The sequence below is a fragment of the Tamandua tetradactyla genome, chromosome 15 (genome assembly GCF_023851605.1).
Source record: "Tamandua tetradactyla isolate mTamTet1 chromosome 15, mTamTet1.pri, whole genome shotgun sequence".
Classification (NCBI taxonomy): domain Eukaryota; kingdom Metazoa; phylum Chordata; class Mammalia; order Pilosa; family Myrmecophagidae; genus Tamandua; species Tamandua tetradactyla.
In genome coordinates, this window is record NC_135341.1 from 73,390,637 (window position 1) to 73,415,606 (window position 24,970).

General features: G+C 47.4%; 1 protein-coding gene across 2 annotated transcripts in view; it reads left to right on the plus strand.

Annotated features, from left to right (window-relative positions):
• The window catches only part of SH3BP5 (SH3 domain binding protein 5), a 75,085-nt gene extending 50,245 nt beyond the window's left edge, over positions 1-24,840 (plus strand). For both annotated transcript variants that reach the window (XM_077130091.1, XM_077130090.1), the window contains exons 4-9: positions 10,158-10,322; positions 18,979-19,109; positions 20,286-20,328; positions 21,050-21,269; positions 22,550-22,810; positions 23,327-24,840. In XM_077130091.1, the coding sequence (XP_076986206.1) occupies positions 10,158-10,322; positions 18,979-19,109; positions 20,286-20,328; positions 21,050-21,269; positions 22,550-22,810; positions 23,327-23,547 (1,041 nt within the window). In that variant the 3' untranslated portion in view covers positions 23,548-24,840. The remainder of the gene's footprint in view (positions 1-10,157; positions 10,323-18,978; positions 19,110-20,285; positions 20,329-21,049; positions 21,270-22,549; positions 22,811-23,326) is intronic.
• The last annotated feature ends 130 nt before the right edge of the window (positions 24,841-24,970 follow it).

Genomic DNA, 24,970 nt, shown 5'->3' on the forward strand with positions numbered 1-24,970 from the left:
ATGGCTTGTCATTTGTTCCCAAGCTTAGTGCCGTAATTAAACAGATTTTTCTTTAACATCTGCAATGCATGCTGAGTTTTGGGAATTACAAAAATTCATTAACATGTTCCCTGATCTCCTAAGACTTCCTGAGTCCCGAGAGGGGATGCCTTTGTAAAGTGGTCATAAATATTCCATGTCGTGTGCATGGAATTGGGGCCGTGGATCCTGGTACTTTGCTGCTGCAGCACCTTGCCTCTGGGGGGCTGGGGCTGGACGGTTCACCAGGTGCCTCTCATCGCCTGGCACGCGTCGGGGGGTCCTGGGGTCAGTTGCTGCTCGTCCCTGTCATCCCTGATCCCCCCTTCCTGGACCTTTTGCGGATGCTCTCCCAGGCTTTCCAGCCAAGAGTAGAAGGCTTTGAGAATTCTCTTCCCAAGTGTCTCATTCCCAGGACCCGAATGAGCCGTGCTCTGTCGCTTTGCCGGGGATGGGCGTGTCCTCCTGCCTCTGCTGCCCCAGCCCCTTGAAGTGGCCAGGCCAGTACCTGCTTTCCACCCCTGGGGCTCCTCCGTGGGTCCCAGCCTGGCAGGAAAGGGACCGTGACAGATATCCCTTCCATCAGTTCCGTGAGTCTTACTTGCTTCGGAGGCGGGAGGAATGTTAATGACTGAATCTTTGCGTTTTTATCAGGTCAGGAAGCAGTCTCTAAAGGGAGACGGTGGTGCAGGGGATTAGTTGTGAAAGCCTGGCTTAGGGCTTGTCCAGCTTGGTGGGCAAGTGGTGAGAATGGATGGATGCACCAGCCTGTCCCTTCTGCACCCAGAGAGTTAACCCCCCTGTGACGTGCTTCATGCTGTCTTTCTCTGACATGAGATGTCCTCATAACCATTCGTTTCTAAGCAGCCTGAATGTGATTGGAAGGTGTTTGGGGCCATTATTATTATTATTATTTGGCAGTGGTTGGTGGTTAATTCACAGAGACTGTGACTTAGTCTTCTTATGTCAGCAAAGCATTATTGTGGCCTTCGTTAGCAAAATGGTATGCAGGAGTGCAAAGCAGCGCTTCTGGACCAGGGCTTGGGGTGGGATGTGGAAAGTGCCTGGGGCGTGGCTTTGGACAGAGGTACGTGTCCAGCTCTGGGCTGGGCATTGTGGGTGTTAAAGTATAAACCACAGTTCCTCTCCTTGAGAAGCTTTTGTCCTGCTCAGCTGCTGTTGGCAATGCGGAGCTGTCTTTGAAGGAGTTTCCTACCAAGTGCTGGGAAATTTAAGCTCAATGGGAGTTCACAAAAGGAGGAAACCACTAAGCCCTGGAAGAACAGGACTGTTAACTTTGAAGAGGAGGCTGAGGGATAACAAGGACTTTATACACACATACACACACACACACACACAAATATATATATCCACCCATATAGCATATATATAAACATGCATATACATGTGTATATATACATATTTGTATCTCCTATGAGGGTAATAAGGATAAAATTATCATTCACCAAATGAGTCTAGCATGGGGTAGAAGAAGAAGAATTCACAGAGGATGGGGCATTTGAGGTGGGTTTTAAAGGATACATCGGTGTTCCCAAGGTGGAGATGAGGGAAAAAGGGTGTGCGTTTCTGGCTCAGGGGATGGTATACAAGGAATAGTGAGCGGTTGGGTTTATTTCACTGAGTGGGTGGAAACTGATAGGAAGCTAGGCGGAGAGCACTGATATAGCCCAATTTTGTTGTAGTTGTGGAGAGGGTAGGGTAGGGGAGTGATTCTTTGGATACTTTAGGGTACTTTAGAAGGATTACCAGCTATCCTATATGCAGTTGTGTGTGGCTGAATTTATGCTCTGTGGGGTTTAAATTAGCTATGCAAGATTGGAAGCTGGGAGACCAGTTAGAAAGATGTTAAAATAAAATGCCAGAAACATCTGCTGAGGTTTCCTTTCCTAGGTGGGTGGGGTGGGTTCAGCAGGGCCTGTCAAGACTGGGTGATTTACAGAAAGAACATCTTGGCCAGAGAACTCGGCGAAATGGATGTGCAGCTGGGGAGAGGTTGGCAAGCTGAGGGTGGCCAGGGTGGGTTCCGTGGTTTCTCGTGACGATGGTAGAGAATCCGTGTTGTAAGGTTTGCCTTTGGAGAAGCAGGCTAATACAGGGCCCTGCCTTTGTGCTTCTCTGTCTGGGTCATATGAGGCAGGGGGCGTGGGTTGAGTCCCTGTCTCCCTTTCTAGGGCTTAGGATCGATTCCCTGGCATAAACATTTAAAGCACTTGGCACATGGTAGGGATTTAATAAGCACTCATTTCCAGTCTCCTTTTACCCTTCCTCCATCAGGGGAATTGAAGGTGGATGGGGGCCGGGGGAGAGGGGCAGAGCTCAGTCACGTCCTTGCAGTTTGGTCTCGGCGCTCCTGGAACGTGCTTTATCGCCATGCTGTGCTCTGTGATTCTAAGCAGGCATCTACTTTTCTCATTTCTCAGTTTCTCAGGGAGGGAGATAGAGTTGAGGGCTTTAAATCATAGCAAAAGAAACTGAGGTTGGAGATGAGAACTGGACAACTGGGTGGTTTGGCCACTAACGCACTGGGGGAGGGGCAAGCAGTGAACCCTCATTTTGTTGTTGTTGTGTAGTATAACATATATACAAAGCAAAGAAAGAAAAAAGCCGTCGTTTTCAAAGCTCTCTTCAACAAGTAGTTCCAGGACAGAGCCCGGAATTTGTCGTGGCGAACCCTCATTTTTGAGGCATCTTTTGTAAAGATTGCATGTGGACAACCCGGTGACTCTGAGTGGTATTTTTGGTTTTATTTTAAAAATAAACTTGAAACTAAATGTCTTTAATGAAGGCCACCTTTGACAATATTCTTGGTTTCCCTGTTCTTTGAGTGAGTTTATGATTGTTTTTGGCTTTTCTTGAGTTTATGATTATGTGGCAGGTAAATAGCACAGGGACAATTGATGAGCCAAGGGTTTCACACAACCATTCCTTTAAAACTTTATTATGGAATTTTTCAAGCAGGTGCAAAAGTAAACAGAATAATACAATGAACCCCATTATCCAACAATTATTAACATCTTGCCAATCATGTTTTATCTATCCCCTAGTTTTTTTTTTGTATTTTAAAGCGTTTTACAGATACATCACTTTACTCATAAATGCTGATTTATCTCTAACAAATACTTTTAAAAAAAAATCACAAAACCACTTTAATACCTAATAAAATTAATGGTTCCTTAATGTCATTTATCTTTTTCATGCTTGCACAACTATATAAATGTGTTTTCTTAGAATTGGTTTAAAGCTTTTGGTTGGAAACAGCTGTTGTGTTTTGATTTGCTAAATAGTGTGGATCGCTGTCTTTCCCTCAAATTTTACTATTTTTCAATGCAGAGGCATAGTTTTGAGTTTGAAGAAACAACCGTGTGGTAGAGAAATGGCAAAGCAATAGCTGATTAAGAAGTGCACCAAGAAGAAATTTTGAATACATTTTCCTATGGAAAACTTGCAAACATGTACAAAAGTAAGGATAACAGTAAAAACAAAATAGGTCTGTAGTTGACCAGCCTGCTGAGCCACTGTTCGCACGCAGTTAAGCATTACAGGATGTTTCCTTGTAAGTCCTTCCTTTAATTATGTATCTCAATGCCATAACCGAGGAGTTAACAGAGGCCTTGGCATTCCAATCTGAGACGTTTAATGACTTGTTCAAGGTTGTAGACCCAAGACAATGGTCATTGTTGGTGTCAGGAGTGTTCTCTGTGCCTCCCGGGTCTCTCGATGCAGCGCACTGGCTCACAGTGGCTCAATTGTCCTGGTCGGTCAATGCCAGTTCTGTGCCGGGCACCGGAATGTCTCTTTTGCTGGCATCACGGTGTGCTCAGAGATGGGCCACTGGGGGTGGGAGAGCCACAAAGGGGCCTGCTTGTCTGTAGGCTGGTGGGACCATCTCTCTGGGAGATCAGCCCCTGGAGGAATCGGCATTTCTGCTCATGCTCCCCCCGGTGGGGGGGGGGGGGGGGGGGGGGGCTCATGCCTAGTCGCAGAACGAGGGGAGAGGGAGCTCCCTTACTCCTCCACTAGAGAGGAAGGAGAAGAGTTAGGGGTTGGGGGATCAGAGCTTTCCCAAGAGCATCTGATTCTATTGGGTCCTGTACTCCTGGCTGTGGCTGAGGGGTGGCTGGTATTATTTGCAGCTCTGGCATCCTGGTTCTTTACGTACCTACCTCTTAGCTGCAGTGCTCCATCCTCCTGATGGCAAGTCAGCAGCCACTACTTAGCCGAAAGAAAGTCATTGAGCCCATTTAGTTCCTTGATCATTTTTCATACCCAAGTGTTCGTGATTTCTTTTTTTTCCTTTTTAGTTTATCAAAATGATCTTCTTCAGGATCTATTGTTTTCCATTTCAAATTAAACACAGATTGTATTCATCAGATAGTTTCATCTATAGCAAAGTTTGCAAAGTAAAGCTTGTGCCGTGGAGTTTTCCATAATTCCTCTCAAGCCCAATTTTGTCGGATCTTCTTTCTTTCTTCCTTTTATTTTGCAGAGCTGAAAACTGGTCCGACATATTGGGCATCAATTTTTCTCTGTCCAAAACCATTTAATAGTGTTGATTATTTTCCCCAACAGTACGTATTATAAATTAAAGACTCAGTGTATATTTTGTCCTTAAGTATGAGAAAATCGTGAGCAGACTGAAGAGCTATTCGAAGGTTGCTCTGGGTTAGAAGCTATCAGAAGAAGTTGAGGGTGTCCGGGATTGAATCCTGGTCCCCATGAGACATGCTTAAGTCCTTACCCTAAATCCTGTGGATTTGAGCTCATTTGTAAATAACATCTTCAAAGACCCTATTAAGATGAGGCCAGATTGAATCACGGTGGGCCTTGATCCAGCATGACTAGACTCCTTATAAGCAGAGGAGATTTGAACGTGGACATAGAATCCAGCAGAGGAGACAAAGGCAGAATTGCCGAGTCACAGAGGCAGGGACTGCTTGCCTGCAAGCGCCCCCACTAGAACCCCACAGCCTTCAGAGGAGTGTGGCCTGCTGATCCCATGATTTTGGGGTTCTAGCCTCTGAACTGTGAGACAACACATTCCTGTTGTTTAAACCAGCCATTTTACAGCATTTGTCATTGCAGCCTGGCAAACTAAGACCGTTTCAGTTACTGGGAAGTGGGTGCTGCTATAACAAGTGCCTAAAAATGTGGAAGTGACTTTTGGGATGGAAATGGGTAGAGGTTGGAAGAGTTTTGATGCTTTGGTAGGAAAGACCTAATTTGTTTTCAATGGACTGTTGGTAGAGAAATGGACATGAGGGGCGATGCTGAGGAGGGCTCAGAAAAATGTGAGGAGCACGGAAGAGAAAGTTTTTAGCATCTTAGAGAATTACATATACCGTCATGAACAGGTTCGATAGCAATGTGGATGTTAAAGGTGCTTCTGATGGGGCGTTAGAAAGGAAATTAATGTGTTATTGGAAACTGGAAGGAAGACAGTCATTGTTATTAAGTGGCAGAGAGGTTGGCACAATTGTGTTCTGATGCCAGGTGGAGGCATCCGAGTGTAAGAGATGGACCTTGGCTGTTTAGCTGAGGGCATTCCCAAACGAAGTTGGAAGGCACAGCCTAATTTTTCCTTACTGCCTATGGTAAAATGCAAGAAGAGACAAATTGAGGACTGAACTGTTAAGCAAAAAGGATCCAGCACTTGATCATTTTGGAAATTCTCAGTCTGTCCAAATATTGTGCTCTGAGACTAGATCCAAGATTGGCCCTAGCATGGCCTTCACTCTGTTCCCAGGAGGTAAGGCCTTAGGGAAGGAGGCCCCATGCAAGGGCGAGGCTGAGCAGCCATGTGCTGAAGACATTAGGCATGTGACTCATGTGTCCTGTCAACCATCCTGGAGGAAGTCAGGATTGGAGGTGCAATTATCTAGGGAGCACTTATGGAGGATCCTTTTGTCTCATAGTGTGGACCCTCTTGAATTGCATGGAAACTCTGTAAGGTTTTTGAGGATTTGGTATGTGTAGAAATACAGCTGGCCTAAAACGAAAGAGGCAGGGATGGGATGAGATGGAGGAGAACCGATTTCAACGACAGAGCAATGGAAACAGAGATCTGGGCCAAAGAGAACTTTTTGAACCAAGAAACAGAGGTTGCCACCCAACATTTGAATTGGGTGGTGCTATTGCCCTCACATTTGGGGATTGTGGGGCTGCCACCCCAGCAGTCCTGGAGGACATCAAGCCATAGATGACTCTCAGGCTTTGGGATCTGCTGAGTTTCAGACTTGGCTTGGGACCTGTGACTCCTGTTTCCATTGCATTCAATTGTCGTTGGCGGGAAGGAAGAATGGAAACACAAAGAGTCTTCCTGTAAGTTCCACTCAATGTCCATTAAAAAACTTTTTTTTAACAGTTTTATTCACAAATCATACAATCCAACCTAAGTAAAAAAAAAAAAAATCAATGGTTCCAGATATAATCACATAGCCATGTCTTGGCCACCACAATCTACATGAGGACATTTCCTTTTCTTCTGCAAAGAATCCCATGCCCCCCCACCCCCATATCCTCCGCTTATTGTCAACGTCCGTTTGTGTCTCATTAACTAGAACTTAGTCCAGGGTCACTAGTTATTCTGAAGATGAGGGACTAGGGCCTATAACTGGCACATTGCCTTACCCTGAGACATAAAGGTTCTATTTATGGCCAAAGAAGACGGAGTGACTAGACCCAGGGCTCAGAACAGATGCATGCTTACTTGAATGATTTAAGTGGTTGAACAACAGAGAGATGTTATCTGGGTTCTGAGGGTTAAATGTAGACTGAACCATCACACCGGTATGATTTGTGATCTCAAGAGGCAAGCACATTTCTGTTGCGACTGTACTGGAGAGAGACTCTTGCTGAAATTTCAGAAACACCTGGAATTTGACAGAGAATGGGTTCCTCTGAAAGGCCACTTAAAATAGGCTTCCTCTTTTCCTTCCTCCTTATAGCTCTGTGGTTCATTTATTTAGAACTGATCAAATGCTAGGAGGTGTGAAGAGGTGCGTGGCACCTGGTGTCCCAGCCAGGTTTCAGAAGGTCTATACGAGAGCATCTCTTTTCTTGTTTGAAGGAAGAGTAAGTTCATATTTCAGGCAGGGAGCACTGGGGGAAGAGAGTGGTACTGTTCTAGTTTCCTAGCTGCCAGAATGCAACCCACCAGAGACAGATTGGCTTTTAATTAAAGGGGATTTATTTCGTTAGTTCTTCAGAGGAAAGGCAGCTAACTTTCATCTGAAGTTCTTTCTTACTTGGGAAGGCTCAGGGTGATCTCTGCTGGCTTTCTCTCCAGGCCTCTGGGTTCCAACAACTCTACCTGGGGTGTTTTCTTTCTGCATCTCCAAAGGCCTGGGCTGAGCTGTGAGTGCTGAGATGAGGTATGCTGAGCTGCTTGGGCCTGCTATGTTGAACTCTCTCATTTAAGCACCAGCCAATTAAGTCAAACCTCATTCATTGCAGCAGGCATGCCTCCTAGCTGACTGCAGATGTAATCAGCAACAGATGAAGTTCATGTACCATTGGCTCATGTCCACAGCAACAGAACTAGGTGCCTTCACCTGGCCAAGTTGACAACTGAATCTAACTACCACAAGGACCTTAAATGTTGCTGAGTTGATGACCTAACACTTCTACTCCTGGGTGTGTGCCCCCCAAATTTAAAAACAGGGACACAAGCTTGCACACTCCTGTTCGTCACAGCACTGTTTACAATAGCCAAAGGGTGGAAACAACCCAAGTGCCCATCAGCAGATGGACGGAAAAGTGAGCTGTAGAATATGCATACAGCAGGTGATTATTCAGCCATAAAAAGGAATGAAGCACTGACACGTTCTATGGTATGAATGAACTTTAAAAGCATTATGCTGAGTGGAATAAGCCAGATGTAAAATATCCAGAAGAGGCGAACTCATGGAAACAGAAAGTAGATTAGACGTTCCTGGGGCTGGGGAGGAAGAGGAAGTGGAATCATTATTTAATGGGTACAGAGTTTCTTCTGGGGCCTTTAGAAACAGCGGTTACGGTTGCACAACATCGAGAACATCATAAATGCCACTGGATTGTACACTCCACAATGAGCAAAATGATGAATTTCGTGCTATATAGTTTACCACAAGAAGATAAAGTAAAAATGTTGCTGAGTTGAAATACTAAAAATTCTTAAGATCAAAGCAAATCGTATCTTAGAAAATGATACGCTCCTGTGGGGTGAATTCTTTTCTCTGGGAGTTGGTTGGCAGCCTGGGTGGGGGGCAGCTTTTAGGTTCCAGGCCCATGAGCTTTGCAGCCTTTCCCTGTAGGGCTCCTGGGCAGATGGAGGCTCAGGAGGGCTGTCAGGCCTGGAGGGGTGGCGTGGGGGTGGGACGAGAGCACGGGGTGCTGCTTCAGTGGTCGGCCTGGTCTGTGGGTGGGCATCCGTGTCCTGGTGCAGCCTGTGTGGGGACAGTCCCCAAGTCCACAGCAGTGGGTCCTTGGGCCACTTTGGTTGAGGCCTTTAGCCTGGTATTCCAGGCCTCAGCACTTGATTCCTTTGAAAAAATCTGATCCAAGTCTCTGATGGGTGTTACACTGATAACACTGTCTCCCCTGCCTCAGATGCGTCCTCCTGCTCCCCACTACCACCCAATCAGCTCATTCCCACCTTTAGTCCATAGCTGATCTTCTCCTTTAGGGAGCCTTCCCCGATCCAATCCTGGAAGTAGCTTCTCCTTCAGGTCCCTTTGCTGTATTTCCCCCTGTCCTGTGGCACCCTCCAGCCAACTTTGCATTGAAGATCTCCGAGTGTGTTGCACACCCCATTTATCTTCTTGACCACTTGTCATGGCCGCGAGGTAGGTGCAGGTCTGGTGTGCAGGGCGGGTTGGTCCCCTGAACAGCTGCATCCCCTGAATAGGTAAGATTAGTTTAATAATATAAAAATTATTTCATTGTGTAATGGGTTTCATTGTGTCACAGCTGTGTCCCCCCCACAAAGCACAGCCACAGCAGTGAGGGGCTGGGGGGTTGCAAAGCACGGCACAGGCAGTAAAAAGGAACCTATTCTCTGTCAAATTCCCGTGTTTCTGAAGTTTCAGCAAGAGTTTCTCCAGTAAAGTGGTTGCTCCAAGGCTCTGAATTTTTCCCCCTTGACCTTCACTGAGTGTCCTCAGCCTGTGGTTTCCGGGGATTTCCTCTAAGTCATGTGGTGATCCTTGTGGTCTTGGGTATGGCCCCTGCTGCTCCCCTCCCTCCTCAGGCAGGGGCTGCCCCGTGGGTTTCCCAGAGCTGATGCGACTAACGAATGGTCCAGTTACCCGAGGGTGGGGGCCGCGGCGCTGGGCCTGCAGTGGGAACTGGCCCACTCTGGGTGCTCTGGAGTTTGGGGTGCTTGTTTCTCCTGCAGTCACACGGCCTGCCCTTGGGTGAGTGTGCATATGTGTCTACTGTCTAAAAGGCAGTCAGTGCGAACCCCATGTCAATTTTGAATTTTCTAATGGCCGCATTAAAAAACATGAATAGGTAAGATTAGTTATATAAATATTATTTCATTGTGCAATCAGTATAAAAATGATTGAGATGTTGTGCATTCTTTTCTTCTGCACCAAGTCTTTAGGTTTGTGTGGTTTACACTTTAAAGCACATTAATATCAGTGTGGATTGATCACACTGTGAGACTGGCCACGGCCGTACCTCTAACTAGTTTTGTGGTCTTGGGTGAGGCTGGACTAACATCCACAGAACGGGGCCGTAGGGACGTAATCTCTGGGGCCCTTTCTGGCTCTGACGTGCCATGACCTGAACCATAGGTCTGGGCAGGCAGCGGGGACCACTGGGTCCACCCTGGCATTGTTAGCGAGTGACTTGCCTCTCTGAAAGGCCACTCTTGGGCTCCAGGCCTGTGAGGGCTGTTGGGATCTGAGGGAGGGCCGGCCTGTGTCTCTAGTCTCATGGGTTCCCAGATTGTGACTTCTGTCCACCCATCCGCTCTCCACCGGGTCTTGCGGGTGCCAGGCCAGCTCAAGAGTGGAGAGGCAGAGACAGACAGGACATGTCCCAGGCCTTGGGGAGCTTGTCCTTTGGAGGGTACCATGGGTCACCGGGGGCCCCTGCCGTGTCCTGAGGTCTCACAGGGCTTCTTTCTCACGTAGGCTCAGCTGGAAGCTCAGAAAGCCACGCAGGACTTTCAGAGGGCCACGGAGGTGCTCCGTGCCGCCAAGGAGACCATCTCCCTGGCCGAGCAGCGGCTGCTGGAGGATGACAAGCGGCAGTTCGACTCCGCCTGGCAGGAGATGCTGAATCACGCCACTCAGAGGGTATGAGTCATAGCTGTGTGTGCAGGGGTGTGCCTGTGTGTGCAAGTGTCTGTGCGTCTGCGCCCCCGAGGGCGATTGTCTGTGCCCATATGGGGAGGGGGAGGGTGTCTGTGTGGCTGAGGAGACGTGTGTGTGTGTGTGTGTGTGTGTGTGTGTGTGTGTGTGTACCTGCATCCCAGGGGGCGGAAGTGTCCTCCTCGTTCCCCCATTGTCGGTCTGAGCCAGGCCTCCCACTGAGTCTGCTGTGCTCTGGGTGTGGTTTCCCCCAAGCAGGGGTAACATGCTCATGGGTATGTGGACTAGACCCTGCCTGGGTTGGGGGCTCTGGTCTCCACGTGGGCTCCCACTGAGTCTGGTGCTAAGCTGTATACTTTTTTTTTTTTAATTGACAAAACAAGACAACATACAGACACGAACATTCTTAACATATGAACATTCCATACTTGGTATGTAATCAGTGGCTCACAGTATCATCACATAGTAATATGGTCATCACCATGATCATTTTTAGAATATTTGTATCACTCCAGAAAAAGAAATTTAAAAAAAAGTGAAAAAACTCACACATGCCATACCCCTTACCCATCCCTCTCATTGACTACTAGTGTTTCCATCTACCCAATAAATTTTAACTTTTGTTCCCCATTTTTTTTCCATCTCCCTTACCACTCCTTTTCATTGATTACTAGCATTTCAATCTACTCAATTTATTTTAACATTTGTTCCCCCTATTATTTATTTATTTTTAATCCATGTTTTTTACTTATCTGTCCATACTGTAGATAAAAATCTGTCTATACAGTACATAAAAGGAACATCAGACACAAGGTTTTCACAATCACACAGTCACATTGTGAAAGCTGTATCATTATACAATCATCTTCAAGAAACATGGCTACTGGAGCACAGCTCTGCATTTTCAGGCAGTTCCCTCCAGCCTCTCTAATGTACCTTCAACTAAAAAGGGGTTATATCTATATAGTGTATAAAAATAACCTCCAGGATAACCTCTCGACTCTTGTTTGAAATCTCTCAGCCACTGACACTTTATTTTGTCTCATTTCTCTCTTCCCCCTTTTGGTCGAGGTTTTCTCAATCCCTTGATGCTGAGTCCCAGCTCGTTCTAGGATTTCTGTCCCATGCTGCCAGGGAGGTCCACACCCCTGGGAGTCATGTCCCACACAGAGGGGGAGGCAGTGAATTTGCTTGCCATGTTGGCTGAGAGAGAGAGGCCACATCACATCTGAGCAACAAAAGAGGTTCTCAGGGGTGACTCTTAGGCCTAGTTTTAAGTAGGCTTAGCCGTATTCTTGATGACGATCACCCACTGACAGCTGTAGCTGCCTTTTCATGTCTTGCCTAAAGTTTGTCTGGTTCAGATATTCCTTAAATGCCTTGACCATGGACTTGGGCTTCCCAGAGAGACCCAGCCATTTCCCAGGTCCATTCCTACAAGCTCCAGGGGCCGGGCTTGGTCTGGAATCCTGGAGGGAAGGCCTTGATTGACACCCTGGGCCTGGACTCGGGGTGGGTGGAGGGTGGGTGGAGGGTGGGGGTCATGGCAGGTTGGACCAGAATCAAGTGGGCACTCAGGCTTTGGGGCCTGGCCTGGGATTCAGGAGCCAGCACATGAGTAGGAAATCGGAAGTAGATTGTGTATGAACTTCATCCAGTTTTTGTCCCCATTGGGTTTTATGCCATTATTGTTTGGCTCTTTACCAGCTCTCTGGCCATGTTGCTCTGAGTCAGACATGATAGGGACAGCTGCTGCACTCCACTGGACATCCTAGGAGTCATGAAGAATCTTCCTGGATACTTCCTCCTCCTCCAGGCATGGCTCCTGGGATGCCCAGATCCATGTTTCCAGTATTCCTTGGCACCAGCCTGGGCCCACTGTCCCCCACACCCCCTCCCCCATGCCTATGTCGAGAACACAAAAGCGTGGAGAGCTAGATTGTTGCAGAGCTGGTGGGTGAGCTGCCAGCTAAGGCCCTGCACGGAGGGTGGGTGGGTGGGGGGGCTGCAGCCCTGGTCTCTGTGGCTCCGAATGGGCTGTCTGTGGGGCTGGAATAGTCAAGTCAGGAGTTAATGTCAGCAGCCTCTCCTTTCCAATGCTGTCTGCCTCAGTGGCTCAAATCCTTGGGCATCTGATGATTATAGATGGCCACTCACATGCTCAAATAGGAAGCCTGACACCCAGATGACTTAAGTCAAGTCTGCGCAGACTTTCCCCCACCACTGCCTGAAGCCTGAGATGCTCGGGCCTGGGCTTTGCCTGTGCAGTGTGTGGCCTTGAGCCTCCTGCCCCCCGGTGGACACAACGCCCTTAGAGCTGAGCACAGGCTGGGAACAGGCTTTCAGGTCAGCACGTGAAAAACCACAGGGGAGGTTGGAAATCTTGTAAGTTTACAAGCCGGAGCCTGACAGACAGGAAAAGGATACCCCTTGCCCTCCCCTAAGAATGTCATAGTAGCTTCTTCCAAGAAATTAATTGAAGGCCTGCCTTTCCTTTTTGCCTCCTGCTTCCACTCCAGCTGAAGTCAGTAGGGTCTGGAGAGTTAACTTCCGGAGATTTCAGAAGTCACTCAGTCTGTCCTTTATAAGTAGAAACGTGGTTCTGCTTTGGATATATATATATATCTCCAAGTCTTGGAGATATATATATATATAAATATTATATATATTAATTTATATTAAATATATATATATTTAAGTCTTGGGGTCCTACTGGGTGATGGGTGGCAGTGAAGGAGGGGCTACATTGTACAGCTCCAGGGAGTTCCATGCACGCACGTTGTTGGGTGTGGCACTTGCTGGAGTTGTGCAGTGTACAACCTGTAGGACTGTGCAGGATGGCCTTGGGTCCCGTGAGGTTGTGTGGGGCTCTGTAGTGCTCTGGGAGAAGGCAGTCAGACGTGCATCCTCCTTGTAAACACTGAAGGGGGGAGGGCCCCTATTTGGTTTTCTTGGCCTCAGTGTAAAAGCTGCAGGTTAGCAGGTGTTCTGGGTCACAGGCCAGGAATTTCCATCCTGCAGGTGTTGTTTCTCTTCCCCAGATCCCTTTACAGTTACGTAGTTCTGAGATACTTCTCCGTGAACCCATGAGGGAGAGAGAGTTTGAAATGGACACTAGTGAGAGGCAAAGCCTGTGGTGAAGCCTTCTTTGATAATTTAGTCTATAAGAGGCATAATTTATCTATAAATTAGTCTATAAGAGGCACTTTCTCTGACTTTGGAAGGTGTAGAAACAGTTCTTCCTGTCAACTGGGCACCCATGTGCTTGTCTTTGAAATAGTGTGTTCTAATTTTGCTAGCTGCTGGAATGCAATATACCGGAAACAGAATGGCTTTTAAAAAGGGGAATTTAATAAGTTGCTAGTTTACAGTTCTAAGACCATGAAAATGTCCCAATTAAATCAAGTCTATAAAAATGTCCAAACTAAGGCACCAGCAAGAGGTTAGGTTACCTTCACTCAAGAAAGGAAGATGAAGTTCAGAGTTTCTCTCTCAACTGGAAAGGCACATGGTGAACATTGCAACGTCTGCTAGCTTTCTCTTCAGGCTTCTTGTTTCGTGAAGCTCCCCCAGGGGTGTTTTCCTTCTTCATCTTCAAAGGTCTCCAGCTGCATGGGTACTGCAGTTCTCATGGCTCTCTCTCTCCAAAACGCTTCTTCTTTTAAAGGATTCCAGTCAACTAATCAAGACCCACCTGGAATGGGTAGAGTCACCTCTCCATCTAATCAAAGGTTAATACCCACAAGTTTCCAACCTATAGTACTGAATAGGGATTAAAAGAATCTTTTAATTTTAGGGTTGGATTAGGATCCAACCCTAAAATTAGGGTTAGGATTAGGATCACGCCATGGCTTTTCTAGGGTGCATAATCCTTTCAAACCAACACATAGTGTCATTTGGCTGGGACCCCTCTTTTCCACAGATGAGCCCCTGCTGCCCCTCCCAGAGCCCGAGGACCACTCGTGCCTATAGTGCAAAATGCTGGAAGGTGATGAGGGTCTAGAAATATGCTCCTTGCCTTGTCCGACTTCTTGATGCTTTAGGAAGCCTATTTCTTTAGGGGAAGAAAGCTTCACTTGACCCTCTTTTTCAAAAGAAAGTACTTCTTAAGGGGCTAATAAAAGAAGACCTCGAGCTCAGAAAGACCCAGGACCGCCTTGCATGAGTGGCAGTGCTTTGGGCCACACGACCTTCCCTGGGGACAACAGAGGAGTGCAAGGGTCCCCAGTCACTTGCCCATGACCAGTGATGTGTCCTCTCCACACTCCTCCTCCCACCTAGACTTCTTAAGGTGACACTGGACACCTGCCCTTAGAGCCGTGGCTGAGGCCAGCCTGCGAGGAGGCTGGAACAGGGCCAGAGCCCCAGTGTTTGAGCCCAGCAGGACAAAGGCACAGTCCCCACTCAGTGCTTTGGGAGCCACATGTGGCTTGAGGCAGAGCCGCTGAACTTGTGGTCAGAGTGGACTCCTGCAGGAGCAGGCCCACGTCCCTGCTGCCCCTGTAGTGGGTTTAGGTCTCAGAGGCCCCTCCAGTTTCATCTGTTTTGGCTTGGAAGCCGCCCTGATGGGAAGGTGGTGGCTCCTTATCCTCTGGAAAGAGGAGGCCTGGCAGGAATTATCCTTTCTGATGTCTGCTAAAATAGACTAGACAGAGGAAGGGGGAAATGTGATTTGGGACTGGAAAGGCAGGAAATGTTTAGGAACTGGCAGGAGGTGGCTGGTGGAGGAAAAAGGACACAGAGTCTGCCTCCGTCAGCCTCTCCCTGGGAGTGTGCAAATTGGGTGTAGAGAGAGAAGGCCTGGGATGGCAGTGAGCAGCTGTTCGGGGCCGCTTCCCCTCATACACAGGGAGAAGATGCCTTCTTGGGTCCACCGCACCCAGGCACATGATCAGAAACAGAAAACAGACTGAACAAGCAGATTGGAGTTTCCCAGGAGGCTGTGGAATTGTTTTCCCCGGAGAGAGGAGGCCCCGCGTCTTAGCTCTGTGACTTTGGGGATGTAATTGAAGGCGCAAAGGTCTCGGGGATTGGAGAGGAGCTGAGTCTTCTGCTGGGTGTCTGCTGATCAGGTGATTCTGGCCCCCCGGGAGGCAGGCACGCCCAGCCAGGCCCACCTGTGGCCAGGTGGGGAGGCTGCAGTTGTTGGCATGCCTTTCCTGTGCCGCTGTGAGCTGAGGGCCTTGGGCTGCATGGGGCCTCTGAGGGCACTCCGGGGCCTGGCTGCCCACTCTGGGGTTCCTGGGGGAGGGCCCATGCTGGCCCTCCTGGACCCACATCTCTCTCTATCCTGCTAACCTAGGAGGAAGAGGGGGCAGAATCCTGAGCACAGGCGTTAGCAGCCTGTGTGTTCTTACTAGCACTTAGCCTTCGACCCTCTCACTGGGTGTCAGCAGGTGACTTCTCAGGCACTTGGGCAAACCCAAGCGGCAGGACTGTATCTCTGAAGGTTTGGGGAACTCTAGGAGAACTGATTTCTTAGTTGTGTTGGTTGAGGTGGGCACACACAGAAATTAACAGAGAGCCTGCAAGCCATCTCCGGGGTGGGGTTCACTCAGGGGAGAAGGTTCTGAGGCATTTTGAGGGAGGCCAAGATCCTGTCTGTTGGACAACTGTTTCCTTTGACCAAGCTCACAGAGAGCACTTTTGCACAGGGGATGAAGGTGGAAAGCTGAGCACTGCTGGCCTCCACCTTCCTGGTGAGTCCTGTGTGCTCATGGAGATGGCGGATGGGGTTCATGGGTGTGTGGTGAGACAGCAGGAAAACCACAGCCTGGTCCCAAATCCCCTTCAACCAGAAATTCTTAGCCATTCCCTCGAATCCTATACAGTTATCCCTCCTGAGTGCCACCTCTGCTGTGAACCCCGTGTGAGCTGGGGTGGGGTGAAGTTGATTCTACACCACTTCGTGCCTCCAGCCCTTGGCCCCTATCTCACACTGCCTTGAATGGCTGTCACTGCAGCTGGTGTATCTACACCCACTAAGCCATAAGCCCAGATTTGGGGCTCAGCGTGTCTCGCACAGTGCCTTGTGCACAGTGGGTGCCCAATCACTGTAGGCGGCCTTGAATTGGACGTGGGTGGTGGGAGAACTGAAGAGCAAAGCGCAGAGTCCGCGGGCTTGGGCCATGGAGCTTTCTTCCATGGCCCTGCTTCTTTGCTTGGTGACTTCAGCCTTCCCACCAGAGTCCCTGTTACGAGCCACCCTCTTCTCTTTCCCCTTGTTTCCTGCCCCCCACCCCCACTGCTCTCCCTTACTGCACACAACTCATGCCCCATTCTAGGCTTCAGATGCAGGGGTTCCTTGGTTACCTAGGAGATATAACCAAGGCAACATGCTTGGTGTCTCTTACTTACCCCAGGCAGGTCTGAGAGTGCCAAAGCAGAGGAAAGCAGTGGACTGCCTTCTCCTCAGACTTCAGTGGCAATACTGCCGAGTGCTTTGAGCTTTCCAAGTGTTCAATTTTGGAAAGCATTTGTTGCCTTCTGCAGTCTGGGGGCTGATATAGGATGAGGGCTTGTGTACCGTTTGGTGGGATCCCCCTTCTTACTGTGGCCCTTTCCTGTAAAGTAACCTCAAGTCACAGCTTTTACAAATCAATGTCTATTTAAAACACATTCAGAAGTTCTTTAAAGGTGAGCCCTGCATTGAATCCTTCTGTCAACATGTCATCTTTGTCTCACAAGTTTGGGGTTTGAGTTTTCTTAAGTGTCACACCAATTATCGCTGTCAAGCACAGGATGTTTTTAGTGCATTTTGTTTCATTGTGAAACAAAGATGTTAGGGACAAATGGAAAGGATAGCACTTCATGCCTTCGCTTGGTTTCTGCCTATTTTCCTTGTTTTTTTTTTTTTTTTTTAAAGTATCTCAAGCCTTGAATCATTTGCTAAATGATATATATTTTTAAAACAGCGAAAGCATTGCTCTGATACAAATAAAAAATTTGTTTCATTGTGAAACAAAGATGTTAGGGACAAATGGAAAGGATAGCACCTCATGCCTTCGCTTGGTTCCTGCCTATTTTCCTTATTTTTTTTTTTTAAGTATCTCAAGCATTGAATCATTTGCTAAATGATATATATTTTTAAAACAGTGAAAGCATTGCTCTGATACAAATATAAAATATACTTGTGTCAACAGATTTTAACTCATATGAGGGAACCAGTAAGATGTTACAACTTTTCTGAAAGGGAATTCAAAAAATTACATATACTCATTGATGGCAAATTAGGAATGCTGAAATGAACTTACAGACAGGTGCAAAATTGGTACAGGGCAATCAGCAATCACTTGCATCTCTACCAGATCACAATTCACCTGCATTTTTATGGACAGGAATCATTTGTATTATCAGTTTTCTACAATTTACAGAGTTGTAAAATAGCTCTAAAATAATGCAAGGGGGGAGTTAAACCTGGGAGTGCTAAATAGGATACCCAGTAGTTTTTAATGGCCATTTTGAAGTCTTTCACAATTTTTCCAGACATTTTTAAAAATCCGTATTATAAGTATGTGAATAAACAAACTATCTCGTGGTTGACTGTGGCTGTTGGCTGAGGGTGAGGATAGAAGTGGGCAACCTCCTGCCCTGGGCTTCCCTTTTAACCACATTCAGCTGTCCTGGGCCCACTGGGCTCCTCCTGGATGCTCTTCAGGTGAAGGAGAGACAGGTCCTTGTGCATAACTTGCCCCCGCTCTCCAGTTCACTTTATAATTGCGTGAGTAGAAGTTGGGGAAAGAAATTGTGAGCTGTTCAAGTCGCCTAAACTGCTGTTTATTTCATTCCCCTTGCCCGCGGGTGGGGGCCCTGTTCTGACACTTGTGTTGTAGGTACTAAAAGAACCACACTGACCGTATCTGTGGGGCTGCACCTGTGAGGTGCCTTGCTGTTTGGGGCCATAGAAGGCCCTTAGTAGTTTTTCATCATTTTGTTTTTTAAACTTATTTTTATCAATAGTCTTAACAAAACATTCTAATCAGAGCTTCTCATCAGAACTCTGGTCTCCTGGTCATAGATTTTTGGGACCTTCACAATTTGATAAGAATAATTTGGCTGCAATGAGTTGTCTAAATGTAAAGTTTGATCTTTGGGATCTTGGATTCTTCTCTGCCCAGCTAACTAAACTAACTCAGGATATTTTATAAATGGTGATTGCTTGTCATCTCGACTCCTGCCATAGTGTGTGTGTGTGCGCGCGCATGCGTGTGCGGTGGGGGTTCCAGTTCCCTGATGTGATGCTTCCTAAGTTCCCCCTGGCACTGTTTGGCCATTTCCCTGCCCATCAGCATCCTTACCTAAGGAGGACCTGAGGGGGTTATTCACAAGGCGTCAGGAGGCCTGAACAGAAAAAAGGGGGCATCCTATGAATCAGAGAATGTTTCAGATTTTTCCCTGACTTTTGTTTTTCTGTGATTTCTTTCCTCTTCTTTGCCACATCCGATTTGGCTATTTACTCTTACTTGACAGGGCCTTTTCAATGGAGGTCAAAAGGGAAAAAAAAAATCCTATTTTATTTGGAAGCTAGTTTAATCTTAGTCTGCCCACTGCTTTCCTTGGGGCATACAGAGTTTTAATGATGTAAGGGGTGCTCCAGCAAGGCGCTGTTTGGGGCTGTGCTGAGCTGTGTTGTCCTTCGTAGGTCATGGAGGCAGAGCAGACCAAGACGCGGAGTGAGCTAGTGCACAAGGAGACAGCAGCCAGGTACAACGCTGCCATGGGCCGCATGCGGCAGCTGGAGAAGAAGCTCAAGCGAGCAATCAACAAGTCTAAGTAAGTGCAGGTGCAGCCTCGGGGGCAGCGGGTGGTCTTCCCTTCCACATCTTCTCAGCCTTTCATGTGCCATGTGCTCAGGGATCAGCCTGAGCCAGCCCTTGACATAGACCCTGGGGTCCCACCCGAGCCCCCTGTCTAAGCTACTCCTGGCCCCTCAACATCCTGCTTGATCCCTTGACCCAGAGGCAGGTGGATGTTGAGGGGCAGGACTGTTCCAGGTAATTGTCTTGGGAGACTCAGAAAAAAGGATCTTTAAAAGCCCACTGGCTGGGCTTTGGGCAACTCAAGTTGTGCTGGCAGTGAGGACAAGACCCTGTCCTTCAGTTTACCTGTCAGCATGGGGGGGTGACCTGTGTACACAACACATGTTTTCTGTGGGCCAAAAGCTAATGAAATGCCCATAAATGGTTTTAATGGAGATTATTTTTGAGCTCTTCTCATCCCCCCCTCAGCATTTTTATACAATAATAATGATGAACAGCAAACAGCCGTCTTTACTCTCTCTCGAAAAAGCCTTCTGCTTCATTCACGATTGCCGGGCTACCAGGCAAAAGGGGGAAGGAACTGTAGAATGTTTGCATTTCTTGTCCTCTCTCCTGCTTGCCGCATGGCTGGGTCTGCAAACCAGTTGGAGCTGGTTGCTTAATCAGACTGTCTGATACCTCCTGTCCTGGACAAAGTTCAGGAGGACAAATGTGAGCCCCTACTTTTGGTGATCCTGCTGTGCTCCATGAGTGGAGGGGCAGTGCTGCTCTCTCCTGATGACTTCAGTGGAGGATAGGATGTGTGTTCCAGCAGCCCTTCTCCAGCCTCTTCTGCTCTTTCTTCCTTGGAGAAGGGAGCTGGGCCACCTTGGATGCTGGCCATGCTTCGTGTGGCTTTCCCACAGGGAGGAAAGTGAACTAGGGTGCAGGTTCCTCAGGGTATGCTGTGTGTGGGTTCCCATACCTTGAGATGGGCCTCCTGTCGGCACAGCCCTAGGTGAGCTTAGCGACCTTGTGTGGCTTTGGCGTCGATCAGGCCTTGGAGCTGAGAGCATCACTTTCATCTCATGACCTTGTCAGTTTACCAAATCCTGGAGGGGGACTACCTGGCTAGCTGTAGATACACCTTACAGAGTTTATTGTGGTCATTTCTATTAGTCTTATGGTTTATCCTTCCTGTCTCTTGCAGGCCTTATTTTGAACTCAAGGCAAAGTATTATGTGCAGCTTGAGGTATGTATGTTGTTTAGCTTTGTTATTGATGAGGTTTTTCAGCCTTCAAAGCCCTACTTTTCTGTGGTAGCATGCTTTCAGGTGGCCCGTTTGTTGCAAGGGGAGATGAGAGAGAGGCACATTCTTTACTGAATGTTTAGCCTTGAAATAATCTTTAGTGGTCTCTGAAGCACTCTCAAAATCTGCCATTCAGTCACTTTCTATTTTGTACTAGGGTGGTAGTTCTCAAAGTATAATCCTAGACCAGCAGCATCAGCCTTGCCTGGAAACTTTAGAGAAATGCCAAATCTAGGGCCCCATCCAGAACCTACTGAATTAGAAAGTCTGTGGGTAGAACCCAGCACTCTGTTCTTTAAAGAAGCCTTCCAGGTAATTCTGATGCACAGTAAAGTACTGAGAACCAAACTGCTAGACTGTGGAACTTCTCGAGTTTGACACCCGTTTTGGCTTCTCTGATGGAGTTTATCCCAAGAGCAGTACTTTCTCTTATAGCTTGTTTGTCACCTGGATGGGAATTGGGGAAGGGGGATGGTAGTGGCTTTTTACCCGGTGCTTGGATGGTTGCGACGAGTAGAGACATCAGGGCACACAGGTCCTCAGGCATGTCTTGGGAAAGCCTTTGAAGGGGAGCAATGGGCAGAAAATGGATCGTCTGTCGTGTGGAAAGCATCCCAAGGCCAGGGCGGGCAGCCTGCATTACTGAACCTTCTGTTCTCACTAGCAACTGAAGAAGACTGTGGATGACTTGCAGGCCAAACTGGCCTTGGCCAAAGGCGAATACAAGACGGCCCTAAAGAACCTGGAGATGATCTCGGATGAGATCCATGAGCGGAGGCGCTCCAGTGCCATGGGGCCTCGGGGCTGTGGGGTCGGGGCCGAGGGCAGCAGCACCTCTGTGGAGGCCCTCCCGGGAAGCAAACCCGAGCCAGACACCGTTTCTGGTGAGTACAGGTCTCCGTGGACAGGTGGGAGAGTTCAGCCCCACAGCCTGGGTCATACCAGATCTGTTCCCAGGAGTGTCTTGCTCCAGGCTCACCCCCTCTCTGACTGGGCCATTGCTGAGAGGCCTCAGAGCTGGGCAGGCTGGACGGCTGGATTCCCATGTTTCATGGAATACTCTGTGCGGCAAGATGTTACTAAATGTTCTTCAAGTCAGGATTTGCTGGTCTGATGAGTTTAGAAAATGCTACACTTTGAGATTAAAAGTACATATTATTTTGGTAGTTCTAAGTGTATTGTTTACTTTCTTAAATAAAAATATATATTTTTAAAAGTCAATATTAGAACATTCAAGAATTGAGAAGCTCTGCAGGAAACAAAGAGTTGTTTAAGAATCAGGATTTTGGGATCAGATTAAATTTATATTACATTAATGCAAGGACATGGGTCTTAACTCTTTACCTCAGTTTTTTTCACCTGTGGAATTAACATTTGAATTCAGGTCTGAGGCCCATTTTCTGTCCCCTGTATTTCAGCACTGATTGTAATTCTCCATGGATGCTATACAAGGCTATTTTTAATGAGAGGGGCAAAAGGTGACTAGATGAATAATGCTCTAAGAAGATGCAAGATCATGTGTGAGCTGAAGAGGCTTTCAAACTATGGGAATGACCTTTTTCTGGGCCTGAATTAATCTGGCCCACAGTGTAAATAAGGCATGGTTTCAGTGCAGGAGCACAGTGAAAGAATTGTTCTCTTGTGGTAAATGTGATCCAAGTAGGCTATGAGCAGTCCTCCTGTGAGATCAGAAGTTACCTGGATGGAAACGGTTCCAGCAGATATTCCATGCAGTCCTTCCAGCAGCTGTAGTTCCTGCTACCCTGGAAGAGAAGCAAACCCAGAATGGCCATGTTTGGGATATGTTGCAAAGGCCCACCACCTCTTCCTGGGCTTGTGTGGATCTGTTTGGGGTACTGGGGTGGCTGAAATCATCTTTCACCTTTAGAAAGTATTTGGTGACAATGGGTTTTTGGGGTGGAGGTTAGGAAGGTTGTAATATCCATGGATCCAGCTGCCACTGCTCCCCTTCTAGCTGTTGTAGAGGCTGGAAGTGCAGGCTAGGAGGGGTCCCGTTCATTTTAAGGCGTCCACAGTGGCAGAGATTCTGCAGCCCCTCCAATGCTTTGTCTGCCTTCTTGCCAGCACATCACCCTATGGTGATGTTTAAGGAACTAGGTTACTTACTGTCACACATCGTGTGCCTTGTGTTCTCTCATCTTAGTGGCCTCAGAGGCCTTTGAAGATGACAGCTGCAGCAACTTTGTGTCTGAAGACGATTCAGAAACTCAGTCTGTATCCAGCTTTAGTTCAGGACCGACGAGCCCTGCTGAGATGCCTGATCAGTTCCCTGCTGTCACAAGGCCCGGCAGCCTGGATCTCCCCAGTCCTTTGTCCCTGTCGGAGTTTGGGATGATGTTCCCTGTGTTGGGTCCTCGCAGCGAATGCAGCGGGGCCTCCTCCCCTGAATGTGAGGTGGAACGAGGTAGGTTTCAGCCTCCCCACCCGTAGTGCCTACCGAGCCTCCCACTGTCTTTCCAGGCATGTCTTTGCATGGTTTGTACCTTTCCCAGGTCCCCAGACCTCCAGCGCCACGTTACTGGGGCTCTGTGAATGTGCTGTCAGTGTTGGTTGCTCTGATGGTCTCAAAATATTGTCTTGGGAGCTCCTGGCTCCTCTCCTGATTAGCCCTTGTAAAGTGGCGCTTAAGTCCTCTGTCTCTCATCAGAACAGCCCCCTTGGCAAGCAGTGCTAGAGAGGTTTGTTTCTCAGCCGTAAATCAGATATGATAAACTTAGTCCTTAGAGATGATTCAAAGGTAAGGAGTGAATGAAATGCCTTTAGGAGAAAAAGCAGTAAGCAGTTAGGTGATGGAGAACCCTCTCTGATATGCACACCTGGGTAACACTGGGAGATTCCAAGGGCTTAGTTGGATGATGAGCTCGGGCCCAAGTGACTCGTAATTATCAGTACTTACTTGATAATCTTTGTATTTCTACAGGAGACAGGGCAGAAGGGGCAGAGAATAAAGCAAGCGACAAAGCCAACAACAGTCGGGGTCTTAGCAGCAGCAGCGGTGGCAGCGGCAGTGGGAAGAGCCGAAGCAGCAGCACCTCCACCGAGGGCCAGGCCTTGGAGAACCGCATGAAGCAGCTTTCCCTCCATTACTCAAAGGGAAGAGACGGGATTATTGCCGACATAAAAACCGTGCAGATCGGCTGATCCATCCAGGGCCCTCACCCGTATGCAGATCAATATTTATACATGAAACTGTATGGAGAACATTGTGCCAATAATCATTCAAAGTATGCCAAATTGTAAGCATTTAAACTGAAACTAATGAAGTTTCAGTGACCTTGAGGGCTGAAGATTTTTCTTCTAGGTTAAGACCTCTTGGGTTGATTTGTTTTTCAGAAAAGAGCTGTTGTTACAGGTGGACTGTGACTAGGTTGACAGGCCTCGTGGAACACTCCCTGTAATGGCACTGTGGAAGCAATAACTAGTTCCTAAGAAAGAACCCAAACCAGGATAGGAGCTGGAAAGCTAGGCCCAACTGGGGGTCAACAGCCTACTTCTTTCCATTCTCTCACCCTATTTGGGAAAAATGTTAATGTTGATCCTTTATATCCCAGGGGATCTAAGTAAAATAATTAAAAACAAAACAGCAACAACAAAACCCCAAGTATTCAGCACATACCTTTTTGACTTATTGAAGGCTTAAAAAAAAAAAATCCGAGAACTGGATTTTTAGGTCAAGAACAGAATTTCCATGACCTCTGGCACGCAGAGGGGAACTTCTGGAAAGTGTGTGTGCTGAGACACCCATCTAGAAGCATTTTCTGGAAAGGGTAACATGAGCAGCACTTTTTGGGGTGGGAAATGTGAATGCCAGGGTGGGAGAGGGAGGGCTGAGGGTAACAGGGTTAAACAGGAGGGGATTTGTGGCTGTGGGAGAGAAGGTTCAACAGCAGAAACCTTACCCAGCTAGTCACAGGACTTGTTCTAAGAGACATGCATGTGAAGAATGGTTGTCATTGTTGTATCTAGATTGACAAGGTGTTCATTTTTCTGTAGGCTGTAACTTTAAAAACAAATGAAATTATTTGAGGGTTATGCTGCATCAGTATTCCTTAGAGGAAATTGTTCCTTAAAGCTAGGAAAGAGAGTAGGCATGTGTTGGCAAAGGGTATTACATAGAAGCAGTGGAATCTGTTATGCTACTAGTAATAAGTGTTAAGATTGCTTTTCTTTAATGTTTTCATGTTACACATATTTAGAGCACTGCCTTTTATTTGTCCTATTTTGTTAGGAAAATTTAGCATTGTTAAAAAAGATTAACCCCCTCCCCATTCCAAGTTGTCTGTTGTCAGAGCTTATACGTTTTAGTCATTTGTAAATCTCTTCATAATGTAGTGATTTCTCCTTTTTTTTAATTGACTGATACAGTATCCTGATTACAAGCTTATTTTGTACCTGTATTAATACTTTGGATGTAATAAAAACAGCTTAAGAAAATGTCTAACTTTCTATGACTTCACATGAGAAATCCTGATGTTGCCAAAATTTTCTATTCTAGGCAACCACCTTGTCATAAGAAAAGGCATGGAATTCGGGTGTCATTTTTCATTTTCAGTTAATGTCCTGG